Here is a 17,848-nt window from a genome sequence, read left to right as displayed (position 1 = left end):
GCAGCCCCGTCTGGGGGCCCTCTTGGCCTTGCCTGGAACGGGCACACAGAGCGGTCTCGAACGGTCGTGGTGCTCCCGTGCGTTGCAAACAACAGCAGGCCCTTAATTCACACTGCCCCGTCCCCATCTCCTCTCGTCGTAGCCCACACCCCTGCAGGGTGTTGGTGCGGGTGCCCCAAGGGTCATGGAGGTGCCTTACCTGATTTCACCGTCAAATTTTCTCTTCTTTTCTTTTGTTTTTTGACCTTTACATTAAAAATGTGTTATAACCATACTACCACGATATCATAAGACCTATTTTTAAAAGTGACCTGTCATCTTTCTGACAAAAAAAAAAAAAATCTTGTGGTTTTCTCCAGTTTTCCCAACTTGACGTGCATTATGTTTACCCATAAATCTCCATGTGCTCTCTGCTTCGGTCCCCGCTGTCTCCCTACAGGATAGGGAGGAGAGGATTATTACTCTACTGACAGATGGAGGGCTTCAGAGGTGGGACGGGCGGTGGCGTGGCTGAGTTCACAGAACGAAGCGGCACGACGAGACCCTGATGGTACCCAAGGTCTAGACCGCCGTCACGGGTCTGCCACCTGGTCACTGCATGGCATAGTCACTGAGGGCTGCTGCCGGGAGCCCCGGGGGTTGAGCGCCCTAGCGCCATCTGTCAGCCATGGGCTGTGTCTTGCTGTCCCTCCCGGGACCCGCAGGGCACTGGCCCCCATGACCTTCCTCTGCCCTTCCTCCCCCACAGCAAACAACGGCACAACAAGCTCTGGCGCCAGCAGAGCAACACCTGCGTGCAGCAGCCTGCGGACGACCCTGCGGGGTCGGGGGACTTCTTGCCGGAGACGCTGGACGGCACCCCGGAGGCCCGGCTGCCCTGCCTGGACGATGCTGCCCAGCCCGCGTTCCCAGACAGCGGGGCCCCGGGAGGCCCCACTCTCCCCTGCTGCTTCCGGCGGCTCTCAGACCCCCTCCTGCCTTCCCCCAACGACAAACCTGGCAGCTTGGTCCACCTGGAGGATCTGGAGAGGGACGCTCTGTTGGAGGAAGCGGCCGAGCTGACTGAGGCACACATGCCAGCCAGACATCCCCAGGAAGCTTCTGGACTCTGCGAGAAGGAAGTGAGGAAGAAGCTGGAGTCCGGGAGCCCCAAGGCCCAGAGGGGCTCCTCGCAGCAGGTGGAAGAGATGGAAGGGGAGGAGGCCCCAGGGGCAGGGCGGTGGGGGCGGCCCCCACCCCAGCCCAATAAAGGCCTGCTCAACCGGGAGAACCTTAACAACAACAACAGCAAGAGGAGCTGTCCCGATGACTTCGAGGTGGGCAAGGGGGGCCGGCGCGGAGGGCGAGGGCAGCGGCCGTTCCCCGAGTGCGGCTGCAGGGCGCCTGGGAGTGCGGGCGTACCGTGGGTCGGGGGTGTGCAGGGCCTGGCGCTCATCCCTACAGGCCCCCCACAATGCGCCTCATTCACAGCTGGTCAGAGCTTCCAGCTCGGTCTCTTTCTTACGTAAAATGTAAAACAAAACTTACCACCCAGCTTCAACATTTATCAACACAAGGCTATTCCTATTTCATCCCCGCCCCACTCAGTTTCCCCACACTCTGAGTCATCTAACCAAACCCCAGCTGGGTCGCTTCATTCGCAGATGCTTCCGTCTATAACATAACCACAATACCACCTTGAAGAAATGGGTAGCAATTGCTCAGTATCATCAACTATCTGGTCTTCCAGCTCCTACTGTAATGCTTGACTCCATTAATCCCGCGTGGCTATCCTATTTAAATGGTGGGTTTCTGCAACATGGTCTTAGCAAGCTGGCCCTTGCTCAGAAAATTATTAAATCCGCCAGGCTCTCCCCTCCTCCGGGGGGCCCAGGAGCCGAGGCTGGTGTCATGAGCGGTGTGCTGTGCCGCCCGCTCCCGGGTCCCACCCTCGCTCTGTACCAGCTCTTGCCACGGCCCGGGCCAAGGAGCTTCACTTCCCCAGGCCTCCCCGCCCATCTTCCGAGACAGCCGGGATTCACAGGTGAGAGCACTCGGCAATGCATTCCCACATCCAGAGGGTTTGTCTTTCCCACGTTCTAATACAAAGGAAATGGGAAGTACCAGATGTTAGTTACTGGTGAATTTCTCCCACCACTCACCCTTCCCTCAAAGAGCAAATACCTATAAAGACAGATGATACAAAACGCCTGTCCAGGACTGTCCATCAGTCTGAAACGGCACCGGGTGGGTCGTGGATGAACAGGGGCAGCGTGGGTAAGGAGAGACATGAAGGACGGCCTGCCTTTCCTGGCCAGAATTGGATTGAATGGGTGAGGTTCTCTAGGGAATAGGACCAAGAGACAAGCACTCGTTCACTTGTTCAACTCTCCTTTCCTGACTACGGTGCCAGGTGGGAGAGGGCTGAGCTGCAAGGTGACTGCCTTCTCTGCTCGCCTCTGCCTGGTCAGCACCTGCTGGTCCCAAAGGTCTCAGCTGAGGTTCGGCTCCTCAGGGAAGCCTTCCCTCTGCAGAAGACTTTGAGCTCACCCTTCTCCATCCTGTCACTTGTCACTCAGTTTTCTGGTCCACACTAGACCCTCTGAGGGCAGGGACCATGTCTTGTTTGCAGCCCCTGTGCGTGACGCCAGTCCTGACGTGTGACAGGCGCTCCCTAAATGTGAGTTGGATGCGTGAATTTGCTCCCAGCCTATTGCTCCTGGGCTCCGAAAAGTAGTCCTAAATCTCCGACCGTGAGACATTCTAACCACATTTTAGAACATTAGGTCCTAAAGGTTTTAGGAGAAAACTTCAGTCAGAGCTTCAGAAAAATTTCTGGGTCAAGAGTTCGGGGGTGGTCAGGTCTCACTGGCTGACCCAGGAATCCTGACTAGGTTAGGAGGTCGGCCTCCCGCCTCCCCCACCACACGCTCTCCGTATGCTCCCCTGCAGCCCCTAGGAATCATGGCTGGGTTTCCTTACGATTCCTCCAGTATTGGACCACCCCATGACTTCTTCTCTTGGGGGACCTACATCTGTGACACAGGATGGGATTAGGCCCTGATGGTCAGGGCCGTGGGCAGGGGGCAGGGAGAAACATGGACCAGCAGCCCTTTGCCAGGGGGCCGCTGTTTTAGGCCAGCTTGGGAATCTCGCAGCTAAACCACTGTCCGCCTCAGCCCAGAGGAGCAGCCCTGTTGTCTGTCGATGGGCGTGTGAGGGAGGTGAGCAGTTGCCCTGCCCGTCGGAAGGGCCCGATGTGGAGGCGCATGGCACATTCGCCTAGAGGCAGGTGGCTTTCCTCAAAAAACAATGCAAACATGTTCCCCATTGGTCTATAAAACCCACCTCAGCCTGGTTCCCTCATGCGGGACTGTGAGCACCCGTGTTTGGGTCTGTATTGGAGTCTTTCCAAAGCCATTTTTGCCTTTGACCACCTCCACCGTGAAGACCACAGCCAATGGCTACATGGTGATTCTTTGGAGCTAGCTGTGTTCATGCTAGCAGGGAGGAGCCCCGTTTTCAGGCTGCGTACTCCCCAAGCACAGATTCTTTCTGAAAGGGAAAGAAAGGGAGAGGCGCCCGCGTGAGATGGTGAAGGCAGGGTTGAGCAGGCTGCGCCCCTGACCGTGCTGGCCGTGTGGCCGGAGGTGTGCCCAGGATCGTAGTCACGTAGCTTCTGGACAGTTGGGTTCAGCATCTGCATCCACCACTCACTGTTCATGGCTGCGCGGGTTCCGAGAGACCTGTGTTCCTGTGCGAGCTGGAGGGGGGTGGGGGAGCACTGCCTTTCCAGCGCCTGCCCAGGCCCACACACCCTGCTCGTGTGTTGCGGCCTCTGGCTCGCTGTTGTATACTCACGATGTTCTTGTCCCCTTTCAGCACGATGCTATATTCGGGATCCTTAACAAGGTGAAGCCTTCCTACAAATCCTGCGCCGACTGCGTGTACCCTGTAACCAGTGGGGCTCCTGAGGCCTTCAGGGAGCGGGGCGAGAACCCTGGAGCTCCCGCCATCTGTACCCAGCCAACCTTCCTGCCCCACCTCACCTCCTCCCCTGTGGCCCACACGTCCAGCAGATCCCGAGCTTTAGAGAAACTGGCGTCTGGCCCAAGCGAGAGTCCCCCATTGGTACCACCAGCAGGCTCGAGGAGGCCAGACGTCGGTGGCTCCGGGGCCGCGGCTGCCCCAGAACTACCAGCTAGCCTTTTGGAATCTTCCAGAGAAACCCAAAAAGTCCTGCCAAAGTCCCTCCTTTTGAAGAATTCTCACTGTGATAAGAACCTTCCAAGCATGGACGTAGCGAAGGATGAATCGCCGCCCAAGAAAGATCTGAAACCGGCCAAGGACCTGCGGCTTCTGTTCAGTAAAGAAGCTGAGAAGCCGACAACTAACAGCTACCTGATGCAGCACCAGGAATCCATCATTCAGCTGCAGAAGGCGGGCTTGGTCCGAAAGCACACCAAAGAACTGGAGAGGCTGAAGGGCACGCCCGCAGACCCAGCGTCTCCCTGCAGGGACGGCCCCGCCGGCAGGGTGGAGGCCAGCGTCCCCGAGGAGAACACTGATCTGGCTCCTGTCCACCCGCCAGGGCCCCCGGCCCTGCCCAGTCTCGCTGGGAGCGATGACAAGTCAGAGGCCATCCCGCCTCCGTTCGAAGGCGCCTCACTCAAGAGCCCCACTCCCTTCCTCTGCCGCCTGGATCACACCAGTCACTTCTCAAAAGACTTCCTGAAGACCATCTGCTACACCCCCACGTCCTCCTCCATGAGCTCCAACCTGACGCGGAGCTCTAGCAGTGACAGCATCCACAGCGTCCGAGGCAAGCCAGGCCTGGTGAAGCAGCGGACGCAGGAGATCGAGACCCGGCTCCGGCTGGCGGGCCTCACCGTCTCGTCCCCACTGAAACGCTCACACTCTCTGGCCAAGCTTGGAAGTCTCAACTTCTCGACAGAGGACCTGTCCAGTGAGGCAGATGCGTCCGCCCTCACCGACTCCCGGGACGCCAAGTCGAGCGAGTCTTCCTTCTTGCGTGAACCCCAGGCGACCCCAAGGAACCCAGCCACGACCTCTCAACCATCAGGGAAATCTGCTTCAGAACACTTGAGAAGCCCCTCGTGGATGAGCAAAAGCTGACCCGCCTCTTGCTGTATTCGGACGTCTATTTTCACGTGGTCCCTCCCTTTGTTTCACTGTGGGTTTTGGCCGTGATGTCTCCTAAACGATTGACACTCTAACTCTCCCACTCTCGCCGCAGAGAGGAGGAGAGGAAACAAGAATAACCCAGCACAAGAAGAAAGGGGGGGGTGATGCCAGTGGGGTGGCCCAGGAGAGCCAGAAGCCATCGGCCAGTAGACACAGAACTCCGATCCCCGAGTCCTGTGTTTTCAGGAAGAATCCTGTTCTTAAAAAGGGCGCATACAGATATGCACACACATCCCGAATACTCCATGTGCACCGTGCAAAAGGGTGGCAGCGGTGATGTTTCCGTCGCCACGGCGCACGTTCCTAGCTCATTCAGGCCCTTGCGGGGAAACCCTTGGATGGCAATATAAGTCCTACCTCTGTTCTTGCTGTGCTTTTTATTTTTAAAATACAGTAGTGACCAAGGCTCCTCCCAGGGAATAATGCTGTGTCAGAAAAGGTTTTTCCAAAAGAGAATTTTTTTTTTTAATTTTTATTTGGTGGGGACCCCCAAAAAGTGTTAAAAGACTTTTTAAGTCGACTGCATCCACCACTGCTAGGTAAAGTTAGACAAGGCCGTGGAATGCTGTTGTTGAACCAACTCTGTGGTGTGTGGAGATCATCTGTGCAGTTGGATTCCTTGTCCTGGTGTGTTGTCCCAGCGGAGCGGCGTGTGTCTGGCCGGCACTGGGGTGAGGAGGGGGGAGGTGTATATGGGACGTCCTCAGTCATTGCTAATGCTGACGTGTAAGTTACCCCTGGTCTGGGGAGAAGGACCCAAAAAGCATCACCGCGCCTCATCTGCTGCTAAACCCGATGTGGTTGCGTTGAGGCTTTGAAAGCGCTCGAACGTCTGGCAGGGGTGGTGGGTCCGAGACGTGTATCGGCCTGCCAGGAGCCCGGGCCCTTGGGCTCATGAGGTCACCGGAGCATGTTCGGGGAGGAAAGGGGGCTTTAAGCGGTCATGAGCAGCTCTGCCAGTCGCTCTCCAGGAACAGCCCTGCAGCTTCTCGGAGAAACGAGACCATTGAAAAGCTTCACAGATGTTTACAGTCGCCCCTTCCTTCCGTGAGGCTACTGTTCCCTGTCTCTCTTTGGCCCTTCCTAGCGGTGAGGACAGAGTAGAGGAGGGGTCTGTAGTCCCGGCCTGGGCTGGGGGGTGGGGTGGGGGGGGCCTTCAGAATCAGGTGAGCTGAGCCTGTGACACTCACTGGCCCGGGCCCCGGGCCTGGGCGGAGGGAGTCCGCTGGTGTCGATCGGCAGGACGGGCTGTTTAAAGTATTTTGGAGAGAGAGAGCGGGGAAAGGGCCTGGTAGTAAGGCAGAAGGGTTTCATCCAGGGAGTCCGCAGTGCTGTTACACAGACCCATGAGCTAAGGGTGGCGTTTATATTTATAAGGGGTTATTAAAAACAACAACCTGATCTGCAACAGGACCGCGTGGCCTGCACAGCCCAAGATCCTCACGATCGAGCCCTTTCTAGAAAAGGTTTGCTGACCCTTGGTTTCATTTGACAACAGGGCTGCCCGGGGCCCTCCAGGAAGAAACTGGCAGATCTGAAGCCCTCCTCCCCTGCCTCTTGGACACCTCAGGCCCAGCCCTTGCCTTCTCCCGACCCAGACCTTGCCCACCCACCCCTGCGTGCTCTCCTGCAGGGTGGGGGTAGCTGCGTAGGTATGGGGCGCTGCCGGCTGAAGCTTTCTTTTGCACTCAGCTGTCAGCCAGATGTATTCAGTGGAACTAGAAGCCTTCCGGCGCCAGCCAAGCTCAGAAAGTGGCCAAAGGAACTGCCATCTTGTATCTTACAGTGGTCGGACCTGGGTCCCCGAGAGCAGCCAGAGAGTACCCCAGGCAGGGTCTTCAGGAACAAGGGTGGACAAGGGTGGTCCACATTTCAACTGGTGGGTGGAGTTTGTGCCGAAACACTCTCTCCAGGAACTTTTCCTCCCCAGTGTTGTTTTTTTTGTTGTTTTTTGTTTTTTGTTTTTAACATAATGTTATTTTATAGGAATTTGTTTTTCCACCCCTGTCAATTGAAATCACCTTAAAAGGTGATTATCTACTTCTTCCTGGAAACCCTATTGGGGTCCTCCCTCCCCCCTCCGCCCCCAGCCAAAAGAAACATCATTCTCCAAAAACATAATTGAGTTCAATATGTTTTGCCAAATTAAATTTCGCGAGATGGCTCCATTTTTGTGTCAGATGATCCTTTAGATTTGATGGTGACGGGCTTATGTTGCTCTTTTAACCACACATGTCTGGTGTGTGAGAACAATATATTTTTGCAAACTTTAATTTTGAAAGCATAGGAGGAGGATTACAAATTGGAGTGAGACTTCGGCCTTTGGTGACCCTTTCGTTTTCACAAGCACGGCTTGTAGGTCAGCATCTACACAGACCAGGGCCCGGGTCCCCATTATCAAAGCAAAATGGCGGCGTTCTTGATTGGGTGGATAACACCGTGGCCTGGAGGAAAGTATACGAACTTTTTTCCATGACTCACTGGCCTCTGAAAAGAAAGTCTGTGCCATAAGATAGGCCGCATCTTGACCAATGCTCTGTCTGCAATCTTTGCTGATGGCAAACGTGCTGAACGTGGGGGGCACAAGTGGGAGGCGGGGGTTTCTGCTGTGAAAGTCATTGATCCTGGTGACCACCATCTTCAGGGAATGTCCTTACTGAAATGGAGAACGGGATTTTTCTAGATCAGCTGGATAATCTCCCTGAGTCTTGAACTGCCTTTCATGTCCCACCTCGCCTCTGTCTCTTTTACTGTAATTCAGGCGGCGTGCCGCAAGTTAGACTGAACTTCCCTCCATCTTCATCTTGCATTGATCCGGGGTGGGGTAGAGGGTCTTCTTGTCAAGCTTTGTTAAGTACGAGGGGGAAACCGGATCCAGAGAGAGGAGGAACCACGCTGCCCTCTGATCTTGATTCCATAATGCCAATTTCAGTTTCTTTGCCTTCATGCTACTTTAGGGTGTTGGAGCGATGGTCACCGCTGAAGAACCTCAGCACAAGGCTTCTTGCTCTTGGCATTCCCCGTTTCTTTGATCTCTTCGCGGGGACCCATGCCGACCTCTGGGTGCCCAACAGCACGCTCCTGGGTGGTGACACCGTTTGCATGCGTGAGATCACTCACCAGCTGCTCCCAGGTGGCCGCACTGTCCAGCCTTCCCTTCCGTTCCACCCCACCCCTCTAGCCAAAAACCATTCCAGCCCATTCTTAAAGCCTTTTCCCTCCTGGATAAGCCCAGAGGACGCCACAGGGTGGAGCCAAAGTTGCAAGAGCATTAGCATCTTCAGGACAGCCCAGTACTTCGGCACTCGTCTCTCCACCCTGGCCCGATCCCAGAAGGTTCATGACTCCCCCGGCCCCCCTGGGGCCTTTTCTCCCCAGTGAGAAGAATTGATGCGTCATTTAGGCACGGTCATATGCGTGACCTTACCCAAAGTATCTGAAGAAAGACGTGCTCTCTGTTGACCAGAAAGGCTTTGTTCCAGAATACATTCCACCCAACCCTCCTCTGGCTGGCCACCTAGCAGAGCTTCCCCGGACCCGGTGAGGACAGCCACGTGACCTCCGGCAGGAGAGCTAGGCAGGCTAAGGAACTGGCAACACTTAGGACAGCGAGGGTGCCCCCGCTCCGCTGCCATCCCACAGATTCTTGCCAATGCTGCATGCCAAACAAAGGGAGTTGATTGAGCCCCCCATGCTCAGCTACTTGGTCTTTTTATTGTGTACTCTGCAACTGCATACTTATGTGTATGAGCTCACTCTGCATACATATATATATGCATATATATATATATATATATATATATATATATATATATATATATGCAACTTGAATCAAATCATCTTGCGGGTCACTTCTCTCCCATCCACGTACATGCTGTGTCACCCTAGTACAAAGCGGATCACCTTGACCGATGTGGAATGGGGCCGTGTGCAGCGCTACTCCTTGGAGACCCGGACATTGACCCCCCCCCTTTTGTCTAGCGGTAGGTGCCACGGCCCCGGCTTCGGTCAGTCTCTGCAACAGGAGTCTTTACAACCAGCCCCCCAGCCCTTCTGCTGTCCTTTGTGTTGGCCGTGCCACACAAGAAGGTGGCTGCTTCCTCCCCCTTTTCCGACACTGTAATTATTGTTTTACAATTGAGTGCCTTAATAATAGTTTACAAATACTGTGTATTTATGGGAAACTGGTAAGCTCTCACCTTCTGTGATTGGACCTTTGCCTTGTCAGTGGTGGTTAGCGTGAGGGCTGGAGCTCGCCCTACCCCGTGCTTGTGCTCATCTGCTGTGCGATCATATGCGGGGGTGGGGGGGTGCCCCCCGCAACTGTCCAAGGAGCGTTGGTGGTTCCTGCAGGCGAGGCAGGCACTGGCTCACGGTGTGTCCCACGGTAGCAAGGAAAGCACAGAACTTGGTTTGCTAGCCAGCCGGGGGTGCACCACCCCCTCCCCCCATCACACAGTTGTACCCTTGTTTAATAGAGCTGTGTCACCACCTAGGCCTCCCTGTTTTCTCCTCCGTTGGTGTCCTGAGCTCGCTGCAACCAAATGCGGGGACAGACACCAGCCCCTGCAAAATCAGGAGCTCTCTAAGATAAGTTCTTTGGTTTTCAGAAGCTGCCAGTGGGTTCCAGCGTGTTGCGTTAAGATATCAATGATTTTTTTTTTATTCTATTGTTTTTCTTCGTGTTTTTTTTATATTATATATTTAAAAGGCAGTATCTTTTGTACTGTGAATTTGCAGTAGAAGATGCATAATGCACTTTTTTTTTTTTACTTCTGTTGGTGTGTACTGTAATAGTCTGTGTGCTTGTGATGAAAATAAACTTTTTCTTTATAAACGTTTGACGACCTGTGAACTCATGCAAAAGGAAGCTGCTTCTTCAGTCCTTGCCAAGACAGTCAGCGTATCTGCATCATCCTGACAGCCAGTCTTTACTGAGCACCTCCTTTGTGCTAAGCCCCATGCTATAGAAACCTGGACCCATTAGACGGAAGAAAGAACAAGGGAACAGATGTTAGCTCCTCTAGGAATTGTCTTGTTTCTCCTCCCGATTTTATTAGTAAGGAAGAGCGGGCCCGCATGTGGGTGGTCATTTGTATACCCAAAAAAACCTGTCCCTGCCAAGGTGGGACTTGGACTCTGGGAGGTGTCTCCTCTTGCTCGAGTGTGTTCGGCACCACCACCTAAGCCAGCCCAGCTGCACGTCATGGGAGAGGAGACTGTGGAGGCTGATTACTGCTGGTGGCCAAGGCAGGAGTCCTAGGGAACCTCAGTTGCTGCACACAACAAAGGCTGATCTCCTGCCCAGGTCCCAGTCCACTGCAGGTCAGGACCCTTTTGGTGGCTCTCCTCCCTTGGTGACTCACGAAGCTGAGCTACTTGTGTTTTAAACCCTGCTATCTTGGTGTCCTTTGCTCTGGCCGCGCAGTCAGGGGAAAGAGCATGGGGACTCACATTCACTCCGAGAAACACTATGTTTCGTTCACCTCGGCTTGCTGTGTCTGTCGCCTGGACTCACAGGAGACTGATGGATAAACCAGAATGCAAGCGGATTACTTGAGAGCAAGAATTAATAGCTGTCAAGCAGGTCCGAGTACTCTCACTTGCCAATGAGCACACTGAGTCCTCTAGACAAATCTACATTTGAAGCCAAATTACGGTTAGGAATTGCTCATGGAGTAGGAAATCAAAGCAAAAGGTTAAGGTGGGGTGGGGTGGGGGGGTGATTCCTGTGGTTAGTGCCAGCACGCTTCAGGGCAGTCCTTTCTGTAAGATGTTCGTGAAACCAAACCACTGAGGGTCCTGGTTCAGGACAGGCTTCGTCGGCAAGGCTGGAGACACCTCCTAAATTCTCTTCAGGCTCCAAACATGAATCAGAGCCTGGGGAGCGGGCCCAGCACTCTGTACGCTCCTGATGGATTCCCTGGGAATTCTAATGGCCAAGCACAGAAACCATCAAAGTAAGAGTGTGATGCAATGGGGCAGGCTTCCACTTCGCTAGCCACGATCACATTCCACACAGCTTCCTAGAGACAACACCCACATCCCCCTAACAGAACCCGGATGATCCCCAAACTCGTCAGATACTTCATTTACCCAGGGCGCTAGGAGAACGTTCCTATCATCGGCTGATTTTTACCCTGATTTCATCCTCAGAGTAACGATCCTGAGGTTGAGTGTGATCCCAGGTTACGCCACCAGTGGGGGTAGTTTGTAGAGGAGGACAACCCCTTCCAGCCCCCCATCCTCCCCCCTCCCACTTGCTGCTTGTGTTGATGCCTGGAGAAGCCCCTCTTGGCCAGATGCTTGGAGGAGGCTCCAGAAGGCGGGGCTTGGGGAATAACTGGCGTTTCAGAAGGATTCACCTCACGGTGGGGAAGCCCTTTCTAAAGATGTCCACCAACAGCGTCCAAAGTGAGCCCTGCTCAGAAAACCCAGCCATGCATGCTGTACCCTAGCACGAGGGCAGATTCTACCCACCCTCCTGTGTCCCCGGCACTTTACGTAAGGAATCCCGGAGTCCTCGAAACAGCCCTGTTGATGTGATCCACAGCTCACACATGAAGAGACAGGCCTGCAGAGGGCAAGTGGTTTGCCCACGGTTACATCTGGGAAGTGGTGAAGCCAGTAGGTACTGCTTATTCCCCGCCTGAAACCTTACCCAGAGCTGTCCCCACCCCAGAAGTAGAAAAAGCAACCTGAAGATGCATCTTGGTCTCCCTATAGGTATCAGCAAGAAAACACAGGAGTCAGGAATGAAGCCTCCAGCCCCTGGAAAATCTGACCCACGTCGTGCTCCAAAGGCTATTTGGATGACACAAAGGTGTGTGTGTCTCTTTCCCAAATCCTGTCCACCACTTTTTGCCTTTAAAGGGAAACTGCTCTTGCATCCTGAAGTATAGTTGTAAAGGGTCCCATTCCAGCTCAAAAGTCCTCTTGTTGTAAACTGTTTCAGCAAATAAAATGTTGGTGTTGGCAGGAACAGCCTCCCAGCGTAGGAAAGGATGCATAAGACCCTGATGCTAAGAGATTCTCCTGCAGGTGGTATGTTGGAGGTGGTGAGCTGTCTAGTTTGGAAGTCGGATATCAAAATGGGTTAAGGACAATGCTACCTACCTCGTGGAGCCAAGAATTTGAGAATTAGCTTATAATGTATGCACCCCCTTTGGCCTGGCCCACCACCCATGTTGTATCATGGTGGCTGTTCTTGTTGGTACTGGTGGGAGGGAAGGGGGGACGGAAGCGGGAAGGAAGTAGCCTACACTGAGCATCTACTACTTGCAAGTTTCACATATATTACTGGGTTGGTCCTCACAACAGATTTGACCCCCTTTTACAAACAAAAAGGTGGAAGCTCAGAGAGGTTAGGGAATGTGGGTCAGAGCCACGCAGCCAGAAAGGGACAAAAGTCCAGGGTGCCTGACTCCAGATTCATATACTTTCTACCCCACCATCCTCTCCCCAAAGAAAATAGTCCATAGTGTACTTAGTGCAATGCTGAGCACATAGTAGGTGCTTAATAAATATTTGATGATTGTGAATGAGCATTCATTTGATGATTGTGAATGAAATGTGCTCTGAAAGCGAGTCCTCATTTCATTCACCAAGGCCTGGAAAGTTTGGGGACACCCATGATTGCCTAAACCAAGTCCCTCTGGGGCAGGGTCGGTACCTGTCACCTTCTGGACCCCAACAAGGGCTTGGCATATTGGACCGAACCTTAAGTCAGCACCAGGCATTAGCTATGAATCTAAGAATCCTGAGTTTTTCGGAGTCCAGAGCATCTGAAAGGTCACCCAAGCCAGGTCCCTTTATAACATCCATCCCTTCTGGCATTCTCCCTCCTCCCCCCCCCCCAATTTGCGGCTCCCCTGCCATGTGCCAGGCGCTGGGGACAAAGAGGAGGCCATCTGTTTCATCCCTGGGGGTCCTGACAGAAAGCCCTTCTGTAAACGACAGGAAGAAAATACACCACCTGCTAACAGAAATGGAGTCAGACAGGTAGGAGTCAAGGTTTATGTTTTTTCCTCCTTTTCCCTATTTTCCCGCATCTCTGCAACAGGGTTCTGTTACTTTTATAATGAAAAAGAGAAACGTAAAGTTTTAATAAAAGGATGCGTTTGTATTGAGCTAAAATTTGCACTGTAAACTCCCAGGCTCTTGGCTCTGGGGGACTCAGCACAGCATTTTGCGGGAGAAGGTCTTTGCTCCCCTCTGATGAGCTGGCACAGCCCTGGGAACAGACAGAGTGCTCCCAGATTGCAGTGGCTCAGTATCCTGCTCTGTGAGCTTCTCCAGGCTGCTCAGGCCCACCCTCTGAGCGTCTGGGGGGTGGTGATGTAGCATCCAGGGTAGGCTTCACGGGCAGCTGCACAGGACTCTGCACTTACCAGGGCACTGCGATTGGTCTGAGGCTCTGCTTGTCACCCTTGAAATCCTTAATAATTCTTTTTTTTAAGATTTTATTTATTTATTAGAGAGCACGCACACATGGGTGGGAGAGAGGGGGGAGGGGGAGAGGAAGAAGCAGGCTTCCCGCTGAGCAGGGAGCTGGACATGGGGCTCGATCCCAGGACCCTAGGATCATGATCCGAGCCGAAGGCAGATGCTTAACCGACAGCCACCCAGGCGCCCTGAAATCCCTAATAATTCCTTAACAAAGACCAGGCCTTTTCATTTTGCAACAGGGTCCTGCAAATTACGTAGCCGGCCCTGGCAGTGTCACCTGTCCAATCAAGGGCTTCGGAGGAAGACAGGCCTGGACCCCAATCCCAGCTCCCTGACTCACCTACTCTGTGCCCTGGAGCAAGTGACTTAACCTCCCTGTGACTCAGTTTCCCAAGGTGAAGAACAAAAATAACCTCATAATGCTGTGCTAGAGATCGGCACTGGGTAGTTAGCACCAAGTACACCCCCCTGAATTTTAGTGTTATTTGTTACATGAAGTACTTAGTACAGGTCCTGGCCAAAGTAATCCTTCGGTGAGTCGTTGCTGGAACAGTGGGGAAGACTGGTTAGACACCCGCAGATCAGACCCTGCTGATGGGCAGCTCTCCTCCCCACCCTGCTTCCTTAGCAGGGCTCTGGAGGGCAGAGGGAGGCAGGGGGGAGGGGGACTCCGCTGGGGTGTGCACACACATCCTCCCCACCCCCGGCCACCGAACCCTCCGAGGACGCTGGCTCTGCGTCTCTCCGGATACAAACACCAACCCGTCCCCGACCTGGCCCCGCGTGGTTCTTTGCAATAAAGCCTTTGGGAGAGGGAACGGCGTGGGCGGCCTGGGAGCGTGGGCTTGTCCCTGCTGCGATCCAGCGGCACATCCTGTTCTGGCGTTGCCATGGCACAGCCAAACATCTGCCACAACAGACGGCCGTGGCCGGCGGCTGGCAGCGGGGCCGTGGCCAGCCACGGGAGGCCGGGGTGGAAAGGACGCAAGACGCAGCAAGACTGGAGCTGAACCCGGACCTGGGAAACCTCCTCGAAACCGCTCCCCCCCTCCACCCCACCCCGGCCTCCGCCGCAGATGCATGCACATGCACGCGCACAGGCACACGCACGCGCACCCGCACAGAGCCGAACACAGGCGCGCACGTGCACACAGTGTCTGGAAGGCTTCCGGGACCGGCGCGTCTCCCATAGGGAACAGTTCCTGATTCCCGAGTTTGTTCCTGGAGGTCCCGGGAGAAGATCCTAAGTGCCCAGCCCTAGCAGGACGGCCCCCCCCCCCCCCCGCCACCCCGAATTCTCATCCTGGCCTAGCTCACAGCCAGGCTCCCAGAGCTGCCCTTAGGCGGCCCCATCCTGCTCCCAAAATGGAATTTGCTTTCCTGGTTGTTATTGTTTTTCCTGATTCGAAAGTAAAACACAGTCATTGTATCAAAATCACGTGATGTCTAGAGTGACAGTAGCTGCCCGGGGGGGGGTGGGGGGGTGTATGAGCCGGCGCTCGCTGTGCCGCACCCTTGCATGCGTAAAGGGCTTAGAATGGCACCGGGCCCAGGTAGGTGCTATACATGCCCTTGTCAAATAAAACAATTGCTAATATCTGATTCCATACATCAAGCTGGCAACGCAGGTATGAACACATTTCCTACAGGAAGAAACAGAGGCTCAGATAAGTGACATCACCTGCCTAAGGTCACTAAGGAGTGTCTGACCCCGATTTGAATCCGGGTGACACCAACACTAGAGCTTTAAGCCCAGAATCTTCCACCACCAACAACCCCTTTTGCAGCTTCTCTTAGTCCTTGAACACCTCCTCTCTTTAGGCCACACGCCCCCAGCCCTGACCTCATTCCTGCTGGAAGCCTCAGGGGTCCAGCTGAGGTCACAGTTCTGGACTCTAGACTCACGGAGGCCACACCCTGTCTGGGGCCTTTGCACTCTCCTCACCCATTAGCCTGCGTTCCTGCCTTCCAAGGGTTTCCGCACTCTCTGCCTGTTGCCTCCCAGAGCCTAGACCTCAGTGACATCACGCCTCTTCCCTCCACCCACTTTCTCTGCCCGGCAGTGGAGGCTCGGTTGGGATCCTAATGTTAGTTGTAACAAGTGACACCCCTTGAGCTACCAGACAAGCTGGCTTTGTTTTCACCATTGTTCAGATGAAGAGACTCAGAAATTAAATGGCTTACCCAGGTCGCCCAGCCAGAAAGTAGACAGAATTCCAGATCCACCTCTTCCAGAAAGCCATCCCTAATAGCACGCCCCCAAGTCTGCAAGAGAGGGCTATTTAGTCTGAGCACTCCATGGGCGTGTACAAGACTGTGAGCCCCTTAGCTTGGGGGCTGGGTCAGCTTTATTGTGGCCCACCCTATGCCTGACATAATAGGCACTCAATAAATATTTGTTCAATAAATGGTTAAATAAATAAATTGATGAATGATGGAGCTGATCTCTTTTCCCCTTTGGGGCCATGAGAGGTTTGCGGGAGTCAGGCAGAGCTGGTTGAATCTTTCCTCTGCCACTTCCTGGCTGCGTGACCTTGGCCCAGTTACCTAACCTCTCTGAGCCTCCACTTCCCTCTCTGTAAAATAGGGTTACGGTCTGTGGGGAGGGGTGAAGATGACTTACAATGGCTGTACATAGTAGGTGTTCAGTAAACAGCACCATAGAGAGATAATTCAGGCCCGGAATCAGGCTGTGTGGCCTCAGACAAATCACTTTCCTTCTCTGGACCTCATTTTCCAGATCTGTCACTTGGGGATCATAACAGCACTGATCACTCGAGGTGGTGAGGATTAAAGAAGAGTCCACCTAGTAAGTCCCCCATAAACATGGGCTTCTGTGATTTGGGGTGAGTTCTTTCACTTCTTCTACCCCAGGGCCTTGCTCCCTGCTAGGCACACGATAGGTGCTCAGATTGCTGAAGGAACCGAATCTCCTTTCTGTGGCTGTTTGGCTATGGGCCCAGAGGACTGAAGCAGCTCCCAGAACACCCTCCCCACTGGGCCGGCTCTCGGGTGTTTTTTCATCAGACCTCCTGACTAGGTGGAGACGGAGCTTCGGCCCTGTCACTACCTTTGTGCTGAGTTCAGTGGAGCTGGGATGGCAGCTTCTCCTCCAGGAGAGCACCTCCCCACAGAGGCTGGAAGGAGGTGGGGAAGGTTGGAGCGGGAATGGAAGCCCCCCCAAAGTTAGCCTCGCACCCCAAGGGGAGGAAGCTACTTGTACAGGAGAGCAGGACTCAAGCTGAGCACCGCTACTCCTAGCTGTGTGCCTGGGGACATGTCCCCCCACCTCTCTGAGCCTCGCTGGCTGGACAATGGGCTGTCGATGACATGCGTGCCCCCTAGAATTGTTGAGAAGCAGGTGAAGGGTGGAGCATACAGTAAGCGCTCCATAAATGTACCAGGCACTGCTGTCTCAGCTTTTACTGTACGGCTCCTGACTTCCACAGATGGGGAAACTGAGGCCCAGAGAGGGCCAGTGACTTGTCCAAGGTCACAGAGCCTGTATCTTGCTGGTTCCAGCCGTGGCCTTAGCCATTCTCCCTGCTCAGCCCCAAAACAACCAGCAGGGCTGGGCTTCTGGGCAGACCAGGCAGGGGTCTCCCTAGAGCAGAGGGGGTGGGTGGGAGGGGGTGGTGGAGAGCAATTGTAACAGCCCCCTTTACCCAGGGCCTTGTTTTCTCGTTAAATCCTAAAAACTCTATGAAAGTGCTATTGTCATCCCCATTTTACAGATGAGGGAACAGAGGCTCAGAGAGGTGACTGTCCCTTGCCCAAGCATACAGTGGAAAAGGGAGGCTCTTGACCCCAGCCCCAGATCTGTTTGTTGAATGAAGGAAGTGACAGTGGCCAGTCCAGGGACACACAGTGAGTTGTGTGGTTTCAGGAGCTCAGTCGGCCTCCCATACCCGGGAAAGGGAGGTGAGGGGGACACACAAGGTCTGCAGCTTCTGGGCTTGGCGTGTTATTAGAAGCTCCCAAAGGGCAGGTGAGAAGGGGCCCTATCACCCATACGGCCTCCTCCCCCTGTGGGTCCAGAAGCCTCTCGGGGGTGGCAAAAGGGTGTCGGGATGGCTTCTGCAGCCCCAGGGGGCAGGGAGGGGTCGCTCTGGGCCAGATGGGTGGACTCTAAGCACTGCCTTCTACCTGCCGGTCCACAGGATGCTCCCCTGTCCCTGGCTCCACTCCTCACAGGACCGCTGGCCTCCTCGCAGGG

At 54.3% G+C, this 17,848-nt stretch overlaps 1 protein-coding gene across 3 annotated transcripts in view; it reads left to right on the top strand.

Moving 5' to 3' along the window:
* The window catches only part of SSH1 (slingshot protein phosphatase 1), a 58,034-nt gene extending 49,090 nt beyond the window's left edge, over positions 1-8,944 (top strand). For 2 of the 3 annotated variants that reach the window (XM_032397956.1, XM_032397957.1), the window contains exons 14-15: positions 749-1,316; positions 3,862-8,944. In XM_032397956.1, the coding sequence (XP_032253847.1) occupies positions 749-1,316; positions 3,862-5,115 (1,822 nt within the window). In that variant the 3' untranslated portion in view covers positions 5,116-8,944. Of the gene's footprint in view, positions 1-748 lie in introns of all 3 variants that reach the window. The other variant, XM_032397958.1, reaches the window with a different exon arrangement.
* The last annotated feature ends 8,904 nt before the right edge of the window (positions 8,945-17,848 follow it).

The sequence above is a fragment of the Phoca vitulina genome, unplaced genomic scaffold (assembly GCF_004348235.1).
Source record: "Phoca vitulina isolate PV1807 unplaced genomic scaffold, GSC_HSeal_1.0 scaffold108, whole genome shotgun sequence".
In the NCBI taxonomy this organism is placed as follows: domain Eukaryota; kingdom Metazoa; phylum Chordata; class Mammalia; order Carnivora; family Phocidae; genus Phoca; species Phoca vitulina.
The sequence above is the reverse complement of the archived record's forward strand: the minus strand, read 5'-3'. Positions and strand labels throughout refer to the sequence as shown.